The 23,330-nt window shown below is 48.9% G+C and overlaps 1 protein-coding gene across 3 annotated transcripts in view; it reads right to left on the bottom strand.

Moving 5' to 3' along the window:
• PPP2R5E (protein phosphatase 2 regulatory subunit B'epsilon) overlaps positions 1 to 23,330 on the bottom strand; it is a 179,440-nt gene that overhangs the window by 5,572 nt on the left and 150,538 nt on the right. For 2 of the 3 annotated variants that reach the window (XM_062181828.1, XM_062181827.1), the window contains exons 6-13: positions 14,802 to 14,932; positions 14,573 to 14,632; positions 13,561 to 13,669; positions 11,794 to 11,847; positions 11,636 to 11,686; positions 10,736 to 10,855; positions 6,800 to 6,927; positions 4,015 to 4,116 (exon numbers count right to left, since the gene is read on the bottom strand). In XM_062181828.1, coding sequence (XP_062037812.1) covers positions 4,015 to 4,116; positions 6,800 to 6,927; positions 10,736 to 10,855; positions 11,636 to 11,686; positions 11,794 to 11,847; positions 13,561 to 13,669; positions 14,573 to 14,632; positions 14,802 to 14,932 — 755 coding nt within the window. The remainder of the gene's footprint in view (positions 1 to 4,014; positions 4,117 to 6,799; positions 6,928 to 10,735; positions 10,856 to 11,635; positions 11,687 to 11,793; positions 11,848 to 13,560; positions 13,670 to 14,572; positions 14,633 to 14,801; positions 14,933 to 23,330) is intronic. The other variant, XM_062181829.1, reaches the window with a different exon arrangement.

Below are 23,330 nucleotides of genomic sequence, written 5' to 3' on the forward strand. Positions count from 1 at the left end.
CCTAGTTCTCCTCATCTTTCAACAAAGCAGTAAAGGCAGACACAGGAACACCTCTGAGTCCACAAACTCCCATGATGCCTGAAAAGAGGGGCCCTGCCAGTTCAGGCACAGCAACGTGCTCCCTGCGCTTTATCAGCAAGGATTTAACTTCGGCCACAGTGCAAGTTTTACTACTCGGGAAAGTGGCCGCTCGCTCTCTCTGCCTTATAAAGAAAGAAATCTCTCAGGGCCAGCCCAGTGGGTTAAAGCCCCAGCCAGCAGCGCCAGCATCCAAATGGGCACCAGTTCAAGTCCCGGCTGCTCCACTTCCGATCCAGCTCTCTGCTGTGGCCTAGGAAAGCAGTAGAAGATGGCCCAGGTCCTTGGCCCCTGCACCCACGTGGGAGACCTGGAGGAAGCTGCTGGCTCTGGATTAGCTCAGCTGTGGCAGGTGAGGCCATTTAGGGCAGTGAACCAGCAGATCGAAGACCTCTCTCTCTGTAACTCTGCCTTTCAAATAAATAAATCTTTAAAAAAAAAAAAAAAGGAAAAAAGAAATCTTTCAATAAAAAAACCTCCAGAAAAATCAAAGTAGTTTGCTATCCTCATTCCTCTAGCGTCATGAGGGAATGCTGGGCTGTGTAACGAGTATCACCATTTCATAATCAATATTTTGATAACCTAGGCCTTGACTGCTGTAATTAGATTTCTATAGAACCTAACTCTTACTGGGCGTAGCAAAATCACCTATCTGGCAATTCTGACCATGAGAAACTGCATTAGCACGGCAGAGGCAAGATTGGATAACCCTCAACAACAATCTGGCCCCCGAGGGTAAGGACTTCTATTTCTCAAAGGCCACAGAGCAGAATGGAAAGGCGAGTCACAGACCAGAAGGTATCAGCAATGCACATGACCGACAGAATACTCCTTAAAAAATGAAAAGATAAAAGGGAAATCTAGCAAGTCACTATTTTTTTGCAAGCACTCATCATCTTCTTGCTGAAGTGTTTCACTCGTGTTCTTGACCACAGCTGAATGGCCATCAATACAAACTGGGCTTTTCCTCTAGGGCTTCTCCTACAGATGAACAGTTTTATATCTTTAAAAATTCTAAATATTTCTGATATAGTTAACTATCATTCCATTCTTTCCCACCTTCCTTTCTCCCTGTAGGTGGAAATTTTAAAACCTAGCCACAATGTCATGCTGGGGATATTGTCCAATTTTAATTTCACAAGGCACTGATGTTGGTGTATGTAGCTAAGGACGTTAAATCCTTCTTCCACCCACCATTTTCAGATTTGTAATACTTCAAAATTAGATCTGAAAAGAAACCATTAATTTCTTGACACCTGGAAGTGAAATCTTCCATCCACTTCTCTGATAATATCAAATGTATCTCCCAATTCTCTGATCCCAGTACCAAATCTGTAGAGAGACAAGTGGTTCCATCTGCTCCGTAGAATCTTCTAGTGCTCATTTAGCAAAGTATTGCCCTGGCTTAAAAAAAAATCGTTCTCTTCTATGAAGAAAGTCTACTCGCAATAACTCACTTTAATATGCCAGAGTACCTGAATTAACTGCACAGTTCTGTCTATTCTTAGTCCTCCTGGTTCATTTTTTTTTTTAACAAGGGTTTGGACTTAGTTCAGATGACAAAAGATCAGGCAGCAGCTTTATTATTGAAATTTACTAAATATGAAAGATTGATTGAATAACCATGATGAGCTTTCAGAGTGGCCGTTTAGCCTACTGTTTCAGACGCTGACTGAAGGCGCTGTGTCCACTTTGGAGTACTTGGGTCAGACACCACCTCAGTCTCCTGACTCAGCTGCGAGGCAGCAGTGGTGGTCCTACCGCCCGAGTCCCTGACACCCGCACAGGAGACCTGGACTGAGCTCCTGGTTTGGTCCAACCCAGTTCCAGCCATTGTGGGCCCCAGCGGAGTGAGACCTTCTCTCTCTGTCTCTGTGTGCATCTAATAAACCAAAATATTTTAAACAAAATAATAAGCTTTTAGGTGCTCCAAAACAGGATGTTCTGGGCAATGCACTCTTTAGTGGAATATCACAGTAATCAAATGTGCTCTTGGCCCCCTATTTAAGTAACTTAAAAAAAAAAAAAAAAGATTTAAGTTTGGGGCAGGAAGGCTGTTACAAATTTAATGATTGATAACAACTGCTAATATAGTGAATTAAGAGTTGTTTTTGGCCTGTGCTGTGGTGTAGCAGGTAAAGCCACAGCCTGCAGCGCTGGCATCCACATGGGTGCCGGTTCGAGTGCCAGCTGCTCCACTTCTCATCTAGCTCTCAGCTATGGCCTGGGAAAGCAGTAGAAGATGGCCCAAGTGCCAGGGCCCCTGCACTCGCATGGGTGACCTGGAGGAAGCTCCTGGCTTCAGATCAGCCTCGCTCAGGCCATTGAGGCCAATTGGGGAGTAGGCCAGCAAACAGAGGACTTCTCTCTCTCTCTCTCTCTACCTCTCTGTAACTCTGCCTTTCAAATAAATAAATAAATCTTAAAAAAAAAAAAAAAGTCATTTAAATTGCAAGTATGGCATGACATCCCATAATTGACATTTATTCCAAAACTGTGCTAAGAAAACTCAGCTTCTTCTGCATACAGCTGCATATTCCACAACAAGTTGCATTTCATAAATGTCCGTGGTGACTGAAAAAAAATTACTGCACTAATACTTCACCCTCTGCCACCAAACTTTCTCCTCATTGCTCTTCTAATCAGTAAAAGAGAAGTAACATACTCAAAATCAGCAAAGCCAGGAATCAGAAACCGCTTTTTCCAGAAAGGTGAGCAAGGGCCTGGGTCTGAGCCTTCGCACAGCCCTCTGGGACCCTCTGAGAACCATGGCCTTGGGAGATTCAGAACTGACACTTGCTCCTGGGCGATCAAAGGCCAGTCCCAAGGCCCAGCTACGAAGAAGAGCTCTCAAGATTTCCCGTGTTCTCGCCGCATCTTTTGGAAGGCATCCAAAGGTGGACACACAAGAGGTCTTCAAAACACGTACTGTGAAACATCTATGCAAGGACTTCAAACTCTTTGCACCAAAAAAAGTTAACTTTTAATTCCATCTGCCATGAACTTTTTGAAATACCAAATAACCAAACCGAGCAATATAAATGGCACTGAGGAAGGCCCACGGTGCCATAGCCTTACTGTAGGAAGCTCCAGTGCTATTTGCTTCCTTATGGCCTTAAATATTGGAACGGCAGACTGCTAGGCTCCATGTTCTTTGTGCTGTCTTTTAAATTGCAACGAGGGGTGAGTATTGGGTGTAGCAGTTAAGACATCACTGGGACGCCCACAGGCCATATGCGAGTGCAAAGTCCCAGCTCTGCTGCCAATTCCAGCTTCCTCCTAACGTGCACCCTGGGAGGCGGCTGGTGATGGCTCAAGGACTCGAGGCCCTGCCACCCACATAGAAGACCCAGCCAACTTCAGGGCTCCTGGCTTTGGTCTGGCTCAGTCTAGCTGTTGCAGGCATATGGGGAGTGAACCAGAGGATGGGAGGAACAACCTTGCTTTTGTCTCCTTCTCTGCCTTTCAAATAAATAAAAAAAATTTTTTTAAATAGTAAGAACATTGCAATGAGTCTGTTGAGTTCCCGTAAATCTGGAGCCAAAGTGCTGGACAAATGGCGCCGCATCCCTCCTGGGGGTGGCCTAGGTTGAGCGAGTCCGGGTGAGAGTGACCCGGCTGGCAAGCCACGAGCTGATGGCCGTGCACAGGCCTGAAGCAGCAGTTCCGTGCCAGACTCTCAGCCCCGAGGCATAACTGGGATATTTCTGGAAGGAAGGGAGGAGAGCGGGCTCCAACAACATGACACTGTCACACGGCTTCGTTACCGGTGGGCACCAGCAAACACACAGCTGATGAGCAGGCGAGAGTGAAGACATACGTAGGTAAAACTGCACTGTGCTTATGATGTGGGGAGCCACCGGGCAACATCGGCAAAGGGCAAGGAAAGAACTCAGTACTTGTATGCACGTCTGACAAAAAAGCTTTAAAAGTTACCGCTGACGATCTGACTTGTATGTGGCTGTCAGCTCATCAAACATGGTGCTGTTCATCTCCATAAACGCCTTCAGCACGTTGTACACCAGTGCCACGATAGCCCTGTAAGAGAGAGGAAGGGAGCGTGCGGTCAGCCACCTGCAGCAGGCGCCCAGGAGGAGCGCAGACGCGACCTGTGTCTGGAGGAGCTCCTTCGTGCACAGAGCTCACCCCCACCCCCGGCTGGAGCCACTGGAAATGACTCACAGTCCACTTCCAGTTCAAGAGGCTTCTACTCTTTACTGTTGAAGGCAAAACATCGTTCCTAGCGGTAGCAGACTTAGGAAAAAAGAAAAAAAACCTTAAATGTACCCCTCTAGAAATACACTTGCTCACAGCCTCTTGATAACTCTTAGTAAAAAGGCAGAACACCTTGAGTGTCTCTACGGAAATGCCTGGGACCACAAATGCCGATTGTGTCAGTTTCGGGACTGAGAACTATTTGCACAGACTTTTTACCACTGAACACCCCAACTCTGGAAATCCAAAATCTAAAACTGGCTGGGCGTCAAGGTGGAAATCAGAAAGTTCCACGTTTTAGAGTATTTTTGTAATTTTAGATTTGGGATGCTCAACTTTTATAAAAATAAAGCAACTTTACCCTAAAATAAGTTTATCTGTGGCCACACTGGCCCTCAAGACCTGCAAGTGCATAGAATTTTACTTGTCAAATATCACACATAATCCATCAAAATCAGAAGCTGTCCCCATGGAAACAAACATGTTTACACACAGAATTCATATTCAAAGGCAAGCCTCTGTAAACTGAGCTGTTTAATAGGAGGTCTCTATTAATCATGATTTCTATCAGTCCATCCACTCTGCTGACCCTATAAAGATGCTGATAAGATAACTGAAAGGGCCAGCACTGTGGAGTAGCGGGTGGAGTCGCCACCTGTGGTGCCAGCATCCCATTTGGGCTCCGGTTCGAGTCCCAGCTGCTCCACTTCCAATCCAGCTCTCTGCTATGGCCTGGGATGGCAGTGGAAGATGGCCCACAGTCATTGGGCCCCTGCACCCACATGGGAGACCCAGAAGAAGCTCCTGGTTCCTGGCTTTGGATCGGCACAGCATCAGTCATTGTGGTCAATTGTGGAGTGGACCAGCGGATGATGGAAGACCTCTCTCTCTGCCTCTCTTTCTCACTCTGTGTAACTCTGACTTTCAAATAAATAAATAAGTAATCTTTAAAAAAAAAAAAAAAAAGATAACTGGAAGCTGCTGAAGGCTGCTATTAGCTGTGGCACCCGACCCAGGGCACAGGCGAGGGTGGGAGGGTGGCAGCCCGGCCTTCTCAGCTGAAAGGGCAGGTCCCTGGCAACACGAGGGTGCGCCGAGAGGGGCTGGGGGCTTCGGCTACAGCCTCAGTAGCAGTGCCTCTGGCCAAAACACACAAGTTTGCTTCCACTTTCAACAAATGTGTTCCCATTACCACTGAAAAAGGCAGTCATAAAAATTAAGCTTTGCATTAAATAAACCGCAAGTCTGACCTTTCCCAAAACATGTATAAGAAGTACATTTGAGGGGCTGGAGCTGTGGCATAGCGCATGCAGCCGCCACCCGCAATGCTAGCATCCTATGTGGGTGCCAGTTCAAATCTCAGCTGCTCCACTTCCAATCGCGCTCCCTGCCAAGGCCTGGGATAGCAGCAGCAGACGGCCTGAGTGTTTGGGCCCTGTACCCAGTGGGAGACCCGGAGGAAGCTCCTGGTCACAGCCATCTGGGGTGAACCAGCAGATAGAAGATCTCTCTCTCTAACTCTTTCAAATGAATCAATCAAGGAGGGAGGGAGACAGGAGGGGGACGGGAGGGCAGGGGAGGGGAGGGGAGTGAAGACGGGGACTAGACACTGAACTTCTTGAAGATTTTCAACCTTTTTTCCTAGAGAATATACATCACAACTAACTTGGAAGCCAAGAAGTGGATGTTGGGAAAACACGAGCGCATTCAGACTACTTCAGTGTTTCCTCATCACCCCCTTGGTGAGACCTTACGTGGGCCCCGTTCCCCTTCCAGCAGCCTGCCCAAAAGCCCAGTGCTCAGCCCCCAGCCTCGGAGTTCTAAAAGCCTAGCACGTGTTTTCTACGTCACTGTGCCTCTCTGTGTGATGGACGGATCCGCTGAGCGGCCCGTCACATCCATCTGCCAAATCCCAGCCCCTCATCAATATCCACCAACCTCTCCCTCGGCTCCAGCGCGCTCCCTTCAGACAGGGCAGAGTCTCTCAAGTCAACAGCTCCTGTTCATCCATGGGCCTCCCTGCTACTCAGTAAATCCCTAAAAGGTAGGGACTTCCTCTTTGTGCCTGTCTGCAGAGCATTTGGCCCAGCGAGCATTCGAGACATTTTGACAAGACGACAGGAAAGGCCAGAGAGAGAGAGAGATGGAGGGAAGGAGGAAGTGATGAGACTCAAGACCGCGGCCGTGTCGCGGCGCAGCTGGCTAGGCCGCCGCTTGGGGCACCACACTCCGCAGCACACTGTTTGGCTCCAGTTCCAGCTAAGACCTCCAGGAGGCAGCAGATGACAGCTCAAGTGCTTGGGCCCCTGCAGGCCACACGGAAGACCCAGATGGAATTTCTGGCCCCAGGCTCCAGGCTTTGACTTGACCCAGCCCTGAGTGTTATGGGCACCTGGGGAGTGAACCAGTGGATGGCAGACCTCTGTCTCTCTCTCTCTCTGTCTCTGTCACTCTGCCTTGCAAGTAATGAAGATAAACAAACAACTGGTAAAAACTGAAAACCTACGGATTCCAGTGTTCTTTTGAAATCCTGTAAAGACTGGAGAACATGATGGGCAGGATGACGTTGGAGTTCTCTTCTATCAAGCTCATGATGTACTCGTTATTCCAATAATACAGGGCTCTTTCTGCCACCTGCGGGAAAGGAAACACGAGATGTCAGGCGAGAGAAAAAGACAAAGATACACCAGAACTGTAGTCTCTCCAAACAAAAGTAGTTTAAAAGACTACTTTTCAAAGTTTAAAAAAAAATCGGATTTAAAACTAATCGCATTTTATATTTTTAAAAAATCTCTCAGAAAGTTCCAAAGCGCTTCATCAACATCAGCTTGGAGAAGGAAAAGGCAGTTTTCCTACCTGCCATTCTATAGTCTCCTTTAAGTCTTCCCATTTCCTTGCACTGCAGATTTTTGCCTGCACAGCTCCCAAGCTGCAAACATCTCCAGCCGACCTGCACCCCACACGGCTCCCCTCCTGGCTCACCTGGCTCGGCCTGCACCCTCAGGCCAGCCACAGACCTGGCTGTGAGCATGCACTACAGGTGGACTGCACCAGCACAGCACCGGCCACCACGGAGGCATCTCTGTGATGGGTACACAGCAGCTCAGAGGCACTGGGAAACCCAGCCTAGGGTCACAGCGCTAGCAAGGGGTAGGGACCCAAGTGTCTTGGGTAGGGACCCAAGTCCCTTCCTTTAAACGGGGCAAGCCAGGAGGTGGCTGCTCAGTTTCTGGACATGCAGGGACACGGGCTGCGTCCCTCTGCTTGCCCTCTCAGAGCCCTTCCCTCGCCCACCACACAGACTCGAACTGCACCTGCTGCAAGCGTGTGGGGCTCATCGTGGATTTTACTGGTTCCAAGGAACATCTCAAAAACAAAACCTACAAGCTCTACAAGGAGAGGTCCTCTGTGGGGAAAGGAAAGAAGCGGCTGCCTTCATTCATACAGAGAGGAGACTGTGCGCTGGAAGAGGACAAACAGTACAGGCCGCACCACCGAGAAATGAGCACTGCTCCTTTACATCACTCAGTTTGGTTAAAAAAAAATATCCTGGAACCTGCTCAGCATTAGACCCTGAGAATACAGACAAAAATCACTTCTGAACGTTGACGGCACGCCTGGCCCTGGCTAAGCGGTCCACATACACAGTATCTCATTTAATTCTCACAACCAGCAAAGAGCTGCTACCACCACCCCAGTCTGCAGAGGAGGACCTGGAGGCTTAGAGAAGATGAGGTGCGGGCTCTTGGCCACACGGCTAGTGGGGGGCACACTCCCACGTCTCTGCTCTTTACCATCCCCCCAAGCTGATAAACTAGCGGGGAAAGGAGGCAGCAGCAAGCCCATGCCATCCCGAGTGGTGACAGACGCTGCATCACACAGAGGCGTATGGCACCCGGTAACGGTCTGGCTGCATGACCCGGCTGCCCTGGGGAGCCCTGGGGAGGCAGGCACGTGCCCGGGCAGGCGGCACTGACTGCGCTTTGGAGCATGAAGGCAAGGGCATCCCAGCAGAGGACGGCGGGGCAGAGGCACCCCCATCAGCAGTACGTCTGGAAACCACCCGAGCAAGCGGCGTGGCCAACGCGGCCAGCACAGGAGCCAGGGGAAGGGGCGCAGAAGGGTCAGAGGGCAATGAGGCTGCCTTGAAACCTGACACCAAAGGACTATGCTAGCAGAGATGGAGGGAAGTTAAAAAAACAGTCAACGTGGGGTGTGTTGTGGTGTAACAGGTTAAGCCACGGCCTTACAAGCCAGCATCCTGTATCAGAGCGCTGGTTCAGGCCCTGGCTGCTCTCCTGCCTACCCAGCTCCCTGCTAACGAACCTGGGAAGGCAGCAGATAACGGCTCAAGTGTCTGCGCTACTGCCGCCAGGTGGGAGCCCAGGACGGAGCTCACAGCTCTTGGTCACAGCCCAGTCAGCCCTGGCTGTCGTAGCCGTTTGGGCAATGAAACGGTGGTCGGAGATCAAATGATCGATCGATCGATCTCTGTCACTCTGTCTTTCAAATAAATAATAAATGTGTTTCCAGATGAACAAACATTTTTTTGAAAAGATTATTTTGGGGGGTCAGGTGTTGTGGCCCGGCGAGTTAAGCCGCCACTCAGAACCCCACATCCCCTAGCAGAGTGCCTGGGATTTGAGTCCCACTTCAGCTTCTGAGCCAGCCGCCCGCGAACAAGCCTGGGAGGCAGCAGACAAGCACCTGGGATTCTGTCACCCGAGTGCGAGAACCACATGGAGTTTCTGGCTCCTGGCTTCGGCCCGGCCCACCTCTGGCTGCTGGGGGCAGCTGGGGAGTAAATCAGTGGACAGAGATCTTTCTCTGTCCTTCCCTCTGTTTCTCTGCCTTTCAAATTAAGACAACTTCCAAAAAGAAATGATTCCGGTGCGGCAAGTTCTGGAACCCACGCACAGGTCTTTCATAGTACACATTTCCCATGGACTTCGTTGAAGCTCCCTCATACGTTGAAGTCTACTCTCCAATGTGACTATATTTGGACAGAGGACTTTTAGGAAGTCACCAAGGTCAACGGGGGTCATAAGGGTGAGATCCTAATCAGACAGGACCGGTGCCTCTCCCACTGCGCGTGCACACAGAGAAGAGGGGACACCGTGAGGCGGACGTGATAGGGAGCAGGACCTCGCCAGAATCCAACCCAGCTGGCACCTTGACCTTCGAGCCTCTGGAACTGGGAGAAACCAGTCCCATGTGCTAATGTACTACAGCACCAGGGCGACTAAGGCCCTGTCTCTCCTTCCCAAGCTCCTGAGAAACACTGAAGACTCCCTGGCGAGGCTCACTCTAAGAGACTCCTGCCCTGGGCCTCCATTCCGCCACACACCCTCACGGAGACAGAAGCCCAAGACGAGCAGATCGGCTGTGCAAGCAGCACAGGCCCTGTGTAGACGGGAAGCGCCCGTCGACACGGTTCTGCACGTTCTCCTGTTGCTACTCAGACAGGTCCTCCATCGTCTGGACAATCCACCCAATGATCTCTAGCTTTCCTAGGTGCTGTACGGCACAGTTGCTAGGAGTCCTAGGATCAGGGCACGGACATGCTAACATGTCTCAGGTCAGCAGCAGCCAGTGTTGCTACGCCGGTGGGGGACCCCACAGCGTCGGCAAAGGTGCATCCTCAGATGAGCCTGCCACAACAGGTGTGGCTTTGTGCTGCAAACCACGCTCTGAACAGCCCCTTGGCACTGGCAGGCAGCATGGACAGTGGCAGCTCTCCACCTCTGTCAGAGGTACCTCTGGTGACACAGCTGCAGGGTAAAACCCAACAGGAGTTCAACCCTGAACTACCCACCCAACACGACAGCAACAGCTCCAAAAACATTCGCCCAAGTTTACCTTCCCTGTGTTCCCCTGAGTGGCCACAAGGAGGCAGTGTGGTGCCACCGGAAGGTTATGGGCTTTCCCTAGAAGCTACGCCTAAGACCAAAAATGGGCTCCACACCTCTGAGCCTCACTTATAAAATGCAAAAAGGCTTCCCAGCACACTCTGAGGTTTTTCAGGAACGTGGGTGATGTAGCTGACACTAGAGACTGCTGGGGTTCTCACGTTCTCCCTAAGCACTACGTGGTATTCTCTCTTACACACAACAGGAAACCTATCAGCTCATTTCTTAAGTCAGCAATGTGCCCGAGCAAAGTGATTTTACCACTGGAGTTTCAGTGCTCACATCTTCAAAACCAGAAAAACATAAAGCCCTCCTTGCAGGGCATTATGGGAAAGTCACAGCCAGCGCAGAATGCACACTACAGTGGCCGCCGAGATAAGGCGCCTATTGTTAAAATTATCATGAGGGGAAAATGCAAATAAAGCCCAGGAAGTTGCTAGTGTCCATTTTATCTCTTTCAACACGAATAAAAGTTACCCAGAATAACTGCACCGGCCACGGCCACTCCGGCTCACGTTCTCTTCAGCACTAACCTGAAAGTGGGGGCTGGACACACACTTGGCAATCTGTTTAAACAAAGGTTCTTGGATTTTTACAAATTGTGAAGGTTCAATCACATCCAATATCTCTTCCAGCTCCCCAAGGAACATGACCTGGAAGTAAAAGCAAAACACAGAACATGACGGACCTCGTTAAAAATCCTCACGGACGGGTGAAGGGGAGTCTGTACTGACTGAAGAGAAATTTATACATCAAGCCAAACAGATAAACTGGGCATTATCCCATGTTAGACGTTGTGTTCACAACGAACTCACGATAGGGGACTTCTTAAAAGCAAGTCACCACGGCACTGAAAATACAGAAGTTTGCTGTGCATAATACAGGAACACACTGCATCAGGGCCCTGGGAAACAGGACTTTCCCTGGAGGGGGCTCACCTCCCTACTGGCAAGACCCAGCTACCTCTCCAGGGGGAGGGTGTGTCCCACCCCCTCCCCACACAGCAGCACACACCGCAACTGGCCAAGCAGGTACAGCCCCCGCCACGCGCTGGGTGCTCCTCTAGCACAACCAGCTAAGAGAACAAAGTCCAGAAAACACAGATGACCATTCCGGGACCTTTCTGGGGTGTCCTGTATTTTAAGATCCTACCTAGTTACCTCCACAGAAACAGAACTGCACCACGGGACACACGCCTGGGGCCTAAAGGCCCTGGGTTCAGAAGTCACAGGCACTGGCCCTGGCCCATTCACCTGTGCCCACCTGCGTAGCTTCACTACGGCTCCATCTCACGGCCAGTGAAGGAGCATTCCCAGGCCCTCCCCGCACAGCTACAGCACACGTCAGAGGGCTGTCACACAGGCAGGCCCCGCCCCTGGCGTTCAGCACCGCACCTGGCAAGCTGCTCACAGCGTGGGACAAGAAGCACTCACCTCTTTTTGACTACATGTTTTAGGCCAAAATTTCATTAATCCTCTAATAACCTAAAAGGAAAAGAGAAAGAGAATGATTGTTCACATACACTTCCAAGACAAGTCGTTTTTCTGAAGTTTCTTTTTCTTTTTTTTTTAATTATGGAAAAAATTCTTACTGGTTCTGTGAGTGAAGGGTCTTTTTCCAGAAACTGTACTATACAATAGGCCAACTGAGGAAACAAAAAGACAAGACAAAATTTTACATTCGACATACTAAGGGCTCAAAAAATGCAGTATTAAAACTTCCAAAAAGGATCCCAGACTCCGGTCTTACTAACTTCATGTTCAATTCACTTTAACTATGATACAAATAAAATGCATACAAAGCAAAATAAAAAGCTTCGTTTTCAAACCAAAGTCAGACATTAACAAGGCTCCAGGGGAATCTACTGGGAGGTGAGGGGGGAAGAGAATCGAGGTCAGAAACCCACAGCTAATGACAAGCAGATTCGGAGTCTCGTCCACACGCAGCTTCAGCGGCATCTCAGGCGCTTCCCTTCTACCACCAACAGGACTGGGTTTACTGTGGTTCTAAGGGTCCTGCAGGGGAAGCAGGCAATTCCAAAAACTTTGCTGGCTGCCTGAAATGGCACAAACTACGCAGGCTCCTGAACAGACGAAGGGTTGTCCGTCACAGTGAGAACCTGGAGCTCGCTATCCGATGCTAGCACATCTCAGCAAGAATTCTTATGTGGGCATGGAATGGAACATCCCATTTCCAAAATGAAAGGTAAGACGTAGGAAAGGTTTGTAAAGATTCTTGGCCAAGGGGCCAGTGCCGTGGTGCAGCGGGTTAACCTGCTGACTGCAGCACCAGCATCCTATATGGGCGCTGTTCGAGTCCCAGCTGCTCCATTTCTGATCCAGTTCCCTGCTAATGTGCCTGGGAAAGCAGCGGAAGATGGCTCAGGCCCCTGCCCCCAAATGGGAGACCTAGAAGAAGCTCCTGGCCCAGCCCTGGCTGTTGTACCCAGTTAGGGAGTGAACCAGCAAACGATAGATATCTCTCTCTCTCTCTCTAGTTCTGACCTTGAAATACATAAATAATCTTAAAAGGGGGGCGGGGGTGGGGGAAGACTCTTGGAGATCCACCCTCGTAAACATTAACATTTTATGGTGTTCCAAAACAGAAAAAGAGGAAGTAATTCTTCTTCAAAACACAGAACTTCATATTTAAAGAACAAACACTGCTTAAAAAAAGTGTTATATTCTGGCGCAAACTCAAAACACTCCTATTGGAGCGGGGAGGGGGTCAAGAGTTTTGAGACACTGCAATTAGAAATACACTAGGTCATCCATCTCCCCCTGGTGACACGCTCGCCATGCGGGGAAGTACTGGCTCAGGAGTCAGAGTGGGACAAGACAGGATATGCTTTTGCAGTAATAAGGCAAAAAAAAAAAAATGAAAATAGTAGACTTCCTGTGTTTATTTCTGGGTAGAAAGTGAGAACTAAATGGAAACTAACTCAGAAAAGGGGGCAAAAAAAGGCAACTGATAGGGTAATTTAAAGTGAGGCTAAGGATGGACACAATATGGAAGAACACTAAAAAAAAGACTGCACATGTCCAAAGATGCAAACCTGGAAACCCACACACAGTTTCTTCCATGCACTACGTATGTCCACACGCAGTTGTGTGAACCAGGGCAGTCACCTCCGTTCTCTGTCGCAGGGACGGCTTCTGCACAGAGGCCCCGCCCACCTTAAAAATGTCCCCAGGACTTTCCTGGGCATGGAGGGAATGACACACATCTTGATCTCCCTCGGGGAGTATTTTCAACTTGAATAAGTCCTTTTTTAAAAATAAGGAAACTGCAACAGCAAAAGAAACTGAGTTTCCCAACGTTTCGATGCGCTTCCAGACGCAGTTGTGGCACATCCTACCTGCGCGTGGAAGAGCGATAAGCTCCTGACAGTGTGCAAAGGGATCAACACTTTCACCAGAAACTGTTTGTGCTCGGCCTTCAGAGGTAAAGCAAAGCCATTGATAATACTAGGAGAAAGAAGAGACGCGAATTAGCGACGTTGACACAGCTAGACTCGCACACAGCTGCCCCGGGAAGCTGCTCAAACCTGGAACAGTTTGTGTTGGTCCAGAACAATCCCAAACCCGCCCCAGCTGCAGTCAAGATTTCTGTTACTTCAAAGAGTGCATGTAAGTAGAAAGGCAATTTAAAAGGAGAAATGAATTTGCTCATGCTCGCCCCACCATTAAAACTAATCAGATGGCTCCTAAAAGCTTTCCAGCAAAACTCCTTTGTTTTTTTCTCGCCTGCTTTTCCTCCTCCTCTTTAAATCCGACACTTCCCATTTCCAGACAGCATCACTCTTCCCCATGCCTGAAATCTCTGCCCACCAAAGGCAGGTCACTAACGGAAAACCGTGCGACTCCCCCAGCTGGGCTCACGCTGCCCAGCTGTCTCCCTTGCGTGTAGGAACCCACACAACAGCCAGCTTCCTCTAGTTCACTCCCCTACTCACTCCAGGCAGCAGCTTCCAAGAACTGCAGCAGGTACACGGTCCCTAGGAAGACAGCAAGCTCTCCTACGATTAGCAACTTGCTCTCCGCAGCTATGCCACAGGTCAGCAGCCTGGAAATTAGGCTTATGGCATTCAGATGCAATTAGACATACTTGTATTTTCCCTACAGTAATGAATGAGCTGTTAGCGCCTTCAGCCATCCCAGTGGAATTATGCTCATTAGCAACGCCTCGCGGGGAACACGGGGAACAGGAAATCGTGTCTGGTAGTCAGTTGGGAGGCACGCTAGGCACAAATGCCAGAGACCCACCGAACAGTCAGCAAGAGATCCAAGTCAGCACTTCTCAGCGCCACCTGCACCCCATCTACAGAAGGACAAACACCTGAGATGAACAAGCAGCCGAAAAGCACTTACCTTCCTAATATTTCCAGCAGTTCAGCTACACCATTGAAGTGTTCTGTTTCATAAACAAACCTTAAAAAGGAAGAGAAGGTGGGAAGATAAGGACAGGAGGGAGGGAGAGAAGGGTAGAGATGGGAAGAATAACATCAGTACAGTACACGCTCATATTGGAGGTTTACTGAATACTTCTATTAAGACATCAGCCTGGCTTATCCTTTTCCCCCCGCCGCCCTCCACTTACCTTAGAAAAATATTGTTAATCTGTTTTCGGATAAATGCTCTAAGACCAAGAAACTTGCCGTAGATTCTGTGTAAGACTGTTTTTAAGTAGTCCCGCTCCCGAGGGTCTTCACTGTCAAAGAGCTCCAGAAGCTGTGGGGAGAGAGGGCGGCACAGCTGTCAGAGGAGCGCTGCCAAGGACTAGGGACTCCAGCACTCACTGCTTCTAATCCCTTCCCTCTGCAAAAACGGGCGAGGATTATCGCTGGTCTTTGGGGATCTGGTGATAACTAAATCAGATAAAGGCACAAGCTCCAGTGAAGAGATACACAACAACAGGTGGACAGGAAGGACAATGCAACAGTCCAGCGAAAAGCAGACACAGCATTTACTGTGACTATCCATTTCCCAAGCCGTCCACACAGCTAATCCTCCCCGCGAGGCAGTTTTACTCCCAATTCACAGCCGAGGAAATGAGGATACACTTGAGCATGGTGTCACAGGAGTATGTGGCAGGGCTGGGACTTGAACCCAAGCAGTAAAGGTCAAAGTCCACGCTATCAACCAGGGCACTATGCCGCCTCCTGAGAATGTACACCAAATCAAGTCCTTACCAACAGAACCAAGGAGAAAAGTCCCGGAAACTCCCCACGACACCCAGCCATGCTCCCTTTCTCTTCATACACCTGTGCTCACTTCCCAACTATTCACTGCAGTGAACACTTAGTACTTACGCATACTATACATGAGTAACATTTTTAAGTCCTCAACCATGTGTAATCTACTGTCAACAGATCAAGATAACAGCCCAGGTATGCACTCAAAATGAGACCCAGTATATTCCTAAAGCTACAGCCTCAGGTCAACTGACAGCGAGTATCAGAGAGGCAGCTGAGTCCCCACCCCAATTTCCCGCTTTGACTTTGCAGAAATTAACAAACTGCTACTAAAATCTCTAAGCAAACGCCAAGGACCCAAAGAGCCAAATTAATCTCAGGCCGGGGATGGGGTGGTGGCGGCAGGGGATGAACTTGGAGGAGTTAGGCTTTCAATTTCGATATTTACTACAAAGCTACACTAATTAGGACAATGTGATACTGGCATAAGTTCATACATACATACAGATCAATACATTAGAACCGAGAATCTAAAAATAGGTTCCCACATTGTGGTCAATTGATTTTCAACGCAGACGCTCAGCCACTCTCGGTGAGAACAGTCCTTTCTACAACACTGCTGAGACAACTGGATGGCCACATGCTAAAGCTGGAACCTGAGCCCTTACCTCACCCCACACACTCAAATTCACTCAAAATGGATAACCACCCTAAAGGTTAAGAGCTAAATTATAACAGAAGCATTAGGAAAAAACTTAAGAATAAACCTTCATAATCCTAGATTAGACGATGGTTTCTTAGATACGCACCAACAGCATAAGCCACATAGAGAAAAGCACCATCAAGAAAACGGTATGACAATCACACAACAGGAGAAAGTGTGTGCAAACCACTTATCTGTGAGAGACTAGAATCCAACATACGGTAAAAAAAAAAAAAAAAAAAAAACTCTTTAAGCTCAACGACAAAAAATCCCCAATATTAAAATGAACAAAGGATTTTTTAAATACACACACCCCAAAGAAGGTATAAAAGTCCAATAAACAGAGGAAAAGGTGTTCCATTTCATAAATTATTACAGATATGCATGTCCAAGCAAGGGGCTGCCATGCACTGAATAGCTATAATCAAAAAGATAATGAGAAGTGCTGGCAAGGACATGGCGAAATTGAAACTCTCATATATTTGTGGCAAGAGTGTAAATGGGGGACCAGCAATGTGGCATGGCAGCTGAAGCCTCTATCTGCTAAGCCAGCACCCTACATGGGCACAGATTCAAGTCCTGGCTGCTCCACTTCCAATCCAGCTCCCTACTCATGTGCCTGGGAAAGCAGGCTAAGATGACCCTGGTGCTTGGGTCCCTGCACCCAAGTAGGAGGCACAGAAGAAGCTCCTGGCTTCAGCCTGGCCCAGCCCCAGCCTTTGCAACCATTTGGGGTATGAACCAGCCTTTCAAATCAATAAATACTTTTTTAAAAAGATTTGTTTGAAAGGCAGAGTTACAGAGAGAGGGAGAAACAGAGAGAAAGAGAGGTCTTCCATCTAATGGTTCACTCCCTAAACAGCTGCAATGGCTAGAGCTGAGCAGATCCGAAGCCAGGATCCAGGAGCTTCTTCCAGGTCTCCCATGCCGGTGCAGGGACCCAAGTGTTTGGACCATTTTTCACTGCTTTCCCAGGCCATCAGCAGGGAGCTGGATCAGAAATGGAGCAGCAGGGACTCGAACCTGCATCCATATGGGATGTTAGCGCCACAGGTAGAAGCTTAGCCTACTACACTACAGTGCCAGCCCCAACAAATAAATGTTTTTTTTTTTTTTTTATTTGACAGGCAGAGTTAGTGAGAGAGAGAGACAGAGAGAAAGGTCTTCTTTCTGTTGGTTCACCCCCCAAATGGCCGCTATAGTTGGCGCACTGCACCGATCCGAAGCCAGGATCCAGGTGCTTCCTCCTGGTCTCCCATGCGGGTACAGGGCCCAAGCACTTGGGCCATCCTCCACTGCATCCTCCCTGGACACAATAGAGAGCTGGACTGGAAGAGGGGCAACCGGGACTAGAACCTGGCGCCCATATGGGATGCCTACGCTGCAGGCGGAGGATTAACCAAGTCAGCCATGGCGCCGGCCCACAAATAAAATTTTTAATAGAAGAATGTAAAATGGTAGGGCCAGTGCTGTGGCTTAGTGGGCTAAGCCTCCACCTGTGGTGTCAGCATCCCATATGGGCGCCAGTTCTAGTCCCAGTTGCTCCTTTTCCAATCCAGCTACTCTGCTATGGTCTGGGAAAGCAGTAGCAGATGGCCTCCTCTAGAGGAGTAGAAAATTTTCTCAAGATTTTCACAGAGTGGAGCAGGCATTCAGCCTTGCAGTTAACACATCAGTTAGCATATCCCATATCGGAGTGCCTAGGTTTGACATGCACCTCCAGCGCACGGCTGCCGTTCTTGCTAACGCAGATCCTGGAAGGCAGCTGTCACGATGGCTGCAGTGATTGGCTTCTTGCCACCCGTGTGGAAGTCTGGATTACGTCACTGACTCCCATCTTCCACCACAGCCTAGTCCCAGCCAGTTGTGGGCATCTGGGGACAGATCCAGCAGAGAGGGGAGATCTCTCTTTCAATTCCCCCCACCATAAAAAAATTTAAATGCCACCTTTAGAAAGAAACTTCCACAGAATTACCATTCCCAGGTACATACCCAATAGAACTCAACGCACATGTCCACCCAAAATCTTTTTTATTGTTTTTAAAGGTTTATTTAATTTATTTATTTGAAAAGCAGAGTTGGAGAGAGAGAGAGAGAGAGAGTGAGTCAGAGTCTTCCATCTGATGGTTCACTCCCCAAATGGCCTCAAAAGCTGGGGCTGCACTGATCCAAAGCCAGGAGTGAGAAACTTCTTCCGGGTCTCCCACATGGGTGCAGGGGCCCAAGGACTTGGGTCATCATCCACTGCTTTCCCAGGCCATAGTGGAGAGCTGGATTGGAAGTGGAGCAGCCGGGACTAGAACCGGTGCCCATATGGGATGCTCGCACTGCAGGCAGAGGCTTTATCCACTACACCATAGTGCCGGCTTCCACCCAAAATCTTGTACACAAATGTTCATAGCAGGAACATTCACAACAGTCAAAAAGTGAAACAATCCCAAAAGTTCATTAACTAATGAATGTATAAGCAAAATGAGCTATAACGGAATATTATCCAGGCATGAATAAGAAATGAAGTACTGATACATGTTTTAACATGGATGAACCGTTTTCAAACATCTCGCCGAGTTAAGACATGAAAGGGCTACATAATGTATGACTCCATTTACCTGAAATATACAAAACAGATAAATCCATAGACACAAAGTACAATGGGAAGTCACTACTAACGGGTATGGGTTTCCTCGGGAGATGACAAAAATGTTTTGCAACTGGCCGGCGCCGTGGCTCAACAGGCTAATCCTCCGCCTTGCGGCGCCAGCACACCGGGTTCTAGTCCCGGTCGGGGCTCTGGATTATGTCCCGGTTGCCCCTCTTCCAGGCCAGCTCTCTGCTGTGGCCAGGGAGTGCAGTGGAGGATGGCCCAAGTCCTTGGGCCCTGCACCCCATGGGAGACCAGGAGAAGCACCTGGCTCCTGCCATCGGATCAGCGTGGTGCGCCGGCCGCAGTGCGCCTACCGCAGCGGCCATCTGAGGGTGAACCAACGGCAAAGGAAGACCTTTCTCTCTGTCTCTCTCTCTCACTGTCCACTTTGCCTGTCAAAAAAAAAAAAAAATGTTTTGCAATAATACTGTGGTTACCGGGGTGGGCACTGTGGCTCAACAGGTTAAGCCGCTGCTAGGGACTCCTGCACCCCATGTAGTAGTGCTGGCTTGAGTCCTGGCTACTCTGCTTCCAATCCAGTTCCCTGCTAATGCACCTAGGAAGCAGTGAAAGATGGCACAAGTACTTGAGTTCCTGGCACTCATATCGGAGACCCAGATGGAGTTCTTGGTTACTGGCTTTAGCGTGGGCCAACCTCAGCTGTTGCAGTCATTTGGGGAATGAACCAGCAGATGAAAGATCTCTAAAAAAGCATGGAATTTCTTGAAAAGGGTCCATTTTATGGTATATGAATTATAACCCAATACACTTGCTACTCTTTTAAAAAAACAACTGAAGTTCCTCATCTAAAGAGCACACTTTGGAGATCAGTTTGAATTCTATTCTGCTTTTCGAATGTGATCATCACTGCAATAAAGCAAAGCAAAACATTTCAAGAGCAGGCACAGACAGTCCAGAGGAAGCTGTCCAGAGCGTAGACAGGACACATCGCTATCAAAAACGTGACCAAGGCATCCACACGCGCAACTTCAGGCCAACAGAGTGGAATTCAGTAGGCAATCGGCCAACAGGCGTGCTTCTGCTTGCTGCTTCTCTTTGAATGAAGATCAGAGTTACGGACAAAAGCAGCCTCCCAAAACGGCAGGAAGCGTGAGCTGGAGAGTCCTGGGAAGTGGGCGTTGAGACAGGACCTGGTTTTGGCTCTACAATGCCTGCCTGTCATCCACCCACTCACGTAAGTCCTTGTTGTGGTCTACTCACAGCCAGTGGGCACACAAGGGGCAGCAGCAGAAGGAATGAGAGCTCACAGCACCTCTGCTTCCACAGAGCCTGTTCGGACAGAGGATGTGGTAAGGAAATGGCACGGTCTGCAGCTCGGGAGGCTGTGTGAATGCGGAGGAGCCACATCTGCTCTATGTGGAGTGAGGAGAGGCTCCGAGAGGGCAGGGCAGCCACGCTGACCCACGAGGAAATCAGAAGTCAAGAGTGGAGCCAGGAGCCGGCGCTGTGGCATAGCGGGTAAAGCCGGCACCTGCAGTGCCGGCATCCCATATGGGCACCAGTTGAGTCCCAGCTGCTCACTTCTGATCCAGCTCTCTGCTATGGCCTGGGAAAGCAGCAGAAGATGGCCCAAGTTCTTGGGCCCCTGCACCTATGTGGGAGACTCAGAAGAAGCTCCTGGCTCCTGGCTTGGGATCAGCGCAGCTCTGGCCATTGTGGCCATCTGGGGAGTGAACCAGTGGATGGAAGATCTCTCTCTCTAACTCTGCCTTTCAAATAAAATAAATCTTTTTTTTTTGACAGGCAGAGTGGACAATGAGAGAGAGAGACAGAGGTGCTTCTCCTGGCTTCCCATGCGGGTGCACGGCCCAAGCACTTGGGCTATCCGCCACTGCACTCCCGGGCCACGGCAGAGAGCTGGCCTGGAAGAGGGGCAACCGGGACAGAATCCAGCGCCCCGACCAGGACTAGAACCTGGGGTGCCAGCGCCGCAAGGCGGAGGATTAGCCTATGGAGCCACGGTGCTGGCTAAAATAAATCTTAAAAAAAAAAAAGTGGGGCCAAAGTGGGACACATTCACTAGCACATGCCCTTAGGAGAAGCCTATCAAATGGAGAAAGATACCGTTAACAAAAGCTGCCACCTCTCTGCCCATCCAGCAATAAAGGAAATAGCCAAGCCCTGAGATACACATCCCTGCGCCAGGGATCGTCCTCACTGCGGGCCACACACAACACTGGACATAGTCGGAGCTCACTAGAGGAGGCAGCACACAATTTCACAATACCAGGAGAATATTCCATCTAGGAAAGCAAGACAAGTGTCCCCATGGACACAATACCTGTCTAATATGCTCAAAATGATGTATAATCCCCCCATCCCATTCCTTGTTGGTGGAAAAAAATTAACCTTCGGGGTTCTACTTTGTAATCTGGCTTCTATTTTTAAGAATCGCAAAATGGTTGAATGAGTAATTTGGAAGCAACATAAGAGAAACTTTGAGGGGGTATAGCATTAGTAAAACTTGAAACAACCATGCTTATGCATTGTTAATCTTAAGAATTTAACGAAAACATAATAATTAAATAAAATTAACAAAGTTCCCATTAGGCCCTCAAAGAAACGCATTGCCAGACACCGAACTCGAGTCATTTACAAAGCCACAAGTATGACATGCATTATGCTTATGAGAAAGACAAACTGCACTACTGAACGATTTTGTCTGTTGCTCTATAGAACATCCTTTTGATGATTTTGAGAGTAAAACAACAGAGATATATTGCCGAGGCCAGAGAAGGGGAGGAGGAGGAGTCCTGGTTTCCAAACAGAACAGTGTTCAGTCAGAAGTACACTCCCCGGCACTTCCCACAAAAAAGCAAAGAGAAATACAATCCGGCATCTGTAAACGCGGAGGTGAACTGTGCCAGCCACAATGTGAGGCAGAGGGGTTGTGGAAGAAAAGCTGGAGAGTCCCCAAGGCGATCACAGAGCACAGACGGACCTCTCGACACACGGGCTCTGAGCTCACAAAACCGCCGTTCCGAGCCGGCAGGCAGGGGTGAGGTGCGCGCTGCTGTGCTCAAGGACCCTCCCTCTGCACCTCACAACAAACCGACGTGGAAGGAGAAGGGCGAGTGGAAGGGACAGTCGGGGCGTCCGGCTGTACCTGGAACCTCTCCTCCGAAAGCACTGTCGGGGAAGACAGCGGAAGAAACCCCAGAGCAGAGGAGACCGCAGGCGACACCTGTCTGCAGGCTTTTCAGCGACTCAAAGTGGGTGACAAGAGGCGGCTGCCTGTCTCGGGTTGCCTCTTGCTCCACTCTGCTGAGTGCTTTTCCATTCTGACAGCAGGGAGGGAAGCTGATAAGAAGTGTGGCAATTCCTACCAGAGAATCCTCGAAGGCTTAAGAAGTGAAGGCACCAGACACACCTGATGGATGTGTGAGAGGGACTGAACACTGGAGTGCTGGCTGAAGTCTACAGGACAGAGTACCAAGGCCCCAGATCCCTGTCCCCTGCAGTGCCCGTCAGATGTCCAACCTAAGTCTGGTCTTGGAGACACCTTACATACACAGGTACGTGATTCACTTGTGTAACATAATGGGATTGAGTAAAACACTGGACCCTCAAGTAAGGGCTTTGTCAGCTCCTCCTTCCAAGGCCCAGTTTCTAAGGTAGAGAGCAGAAGTTCTCCTTCTGGGGAAACTCACGGTCTCAAGAGAACAGGTCTATGGATGTAATAGTATCTGTTGGTTTCCCAGTGAAACGGCAAGTCTCTGTCCAACTGTCCCATTGAAAAACACCAGCTGTCAAGTGATACCCTTGCAAATAGATGGCACGTACATGTACACCCACATGCACAGGCTCTAAGTGGCTCTTGGGTAGACTAACTAGTATGACTATGAAGCAGGGGACCACCAGGCAATCTAATCTGAAAAAGAGACCAAAACAATTACAAGGAATTCAAAGGAAATAGGTACAATATAAGGAGTAAAACAAAACTGCAAAAAGGAATCTTTAACACCATCAGAGATAAATATATTGGATTCCTGAGACAAAAACAGAATGCTGTTACATATGAATATGCAGAAGATAAAAGTTTTTGGAAATTCAAGATATAGTAGAAACCAAAATTTCAACAGAAAGACTAGCACAGTAAAATGAACAAATCCAATGCTGAAAGTATTACCAAAAAGAGAATTTTAAAGAACTCATGAAAAAATGAAACTAAAAGTTTATTTTGCTACAAAAAATTTTGGAATCCATGCTTTTTTTTTTTCACAATGAACTTTTCTCTATTATTTATCTGAAAGGCACAGCAACAGAGAGACAGAGACACACAGAGATGTGGAGACATCGTCCATCCACTGGTTCATGCCCAAATCCTCACAACAGCCAGGGTTGGGCCAGGATGAAGCCAGGAACCCAGAACTCTGTTGGGACCTCCCGTGTGGGTGGCAGAAGTACTTGAGCCATCACCTGCTGCTGTCCAGGTGTGTGTAAGTAGGAAACTGACACAGAGGAACCGAAGCTCTAACCAAGCGCTCCAATATGTGATGCAAGAGTCCTGATCTTAACCATTGCACCAAACTGCTGTGCCTCGATGAACTTCTTGAAGATTGCTGA

Source organism: Lepus europaeus, chromosome 22 (assembly GCF_033115175.1).
Source record: "Lepus europaeus isolate LE1 chromosome 22, mLepTim1.pri, whole genome shotgun sequence".
NCBI lineage: Eukaryota > Metazoa > Chordata > Mammalia > Lagomorpha > Leporidae > Lepus > Lepus europaeus.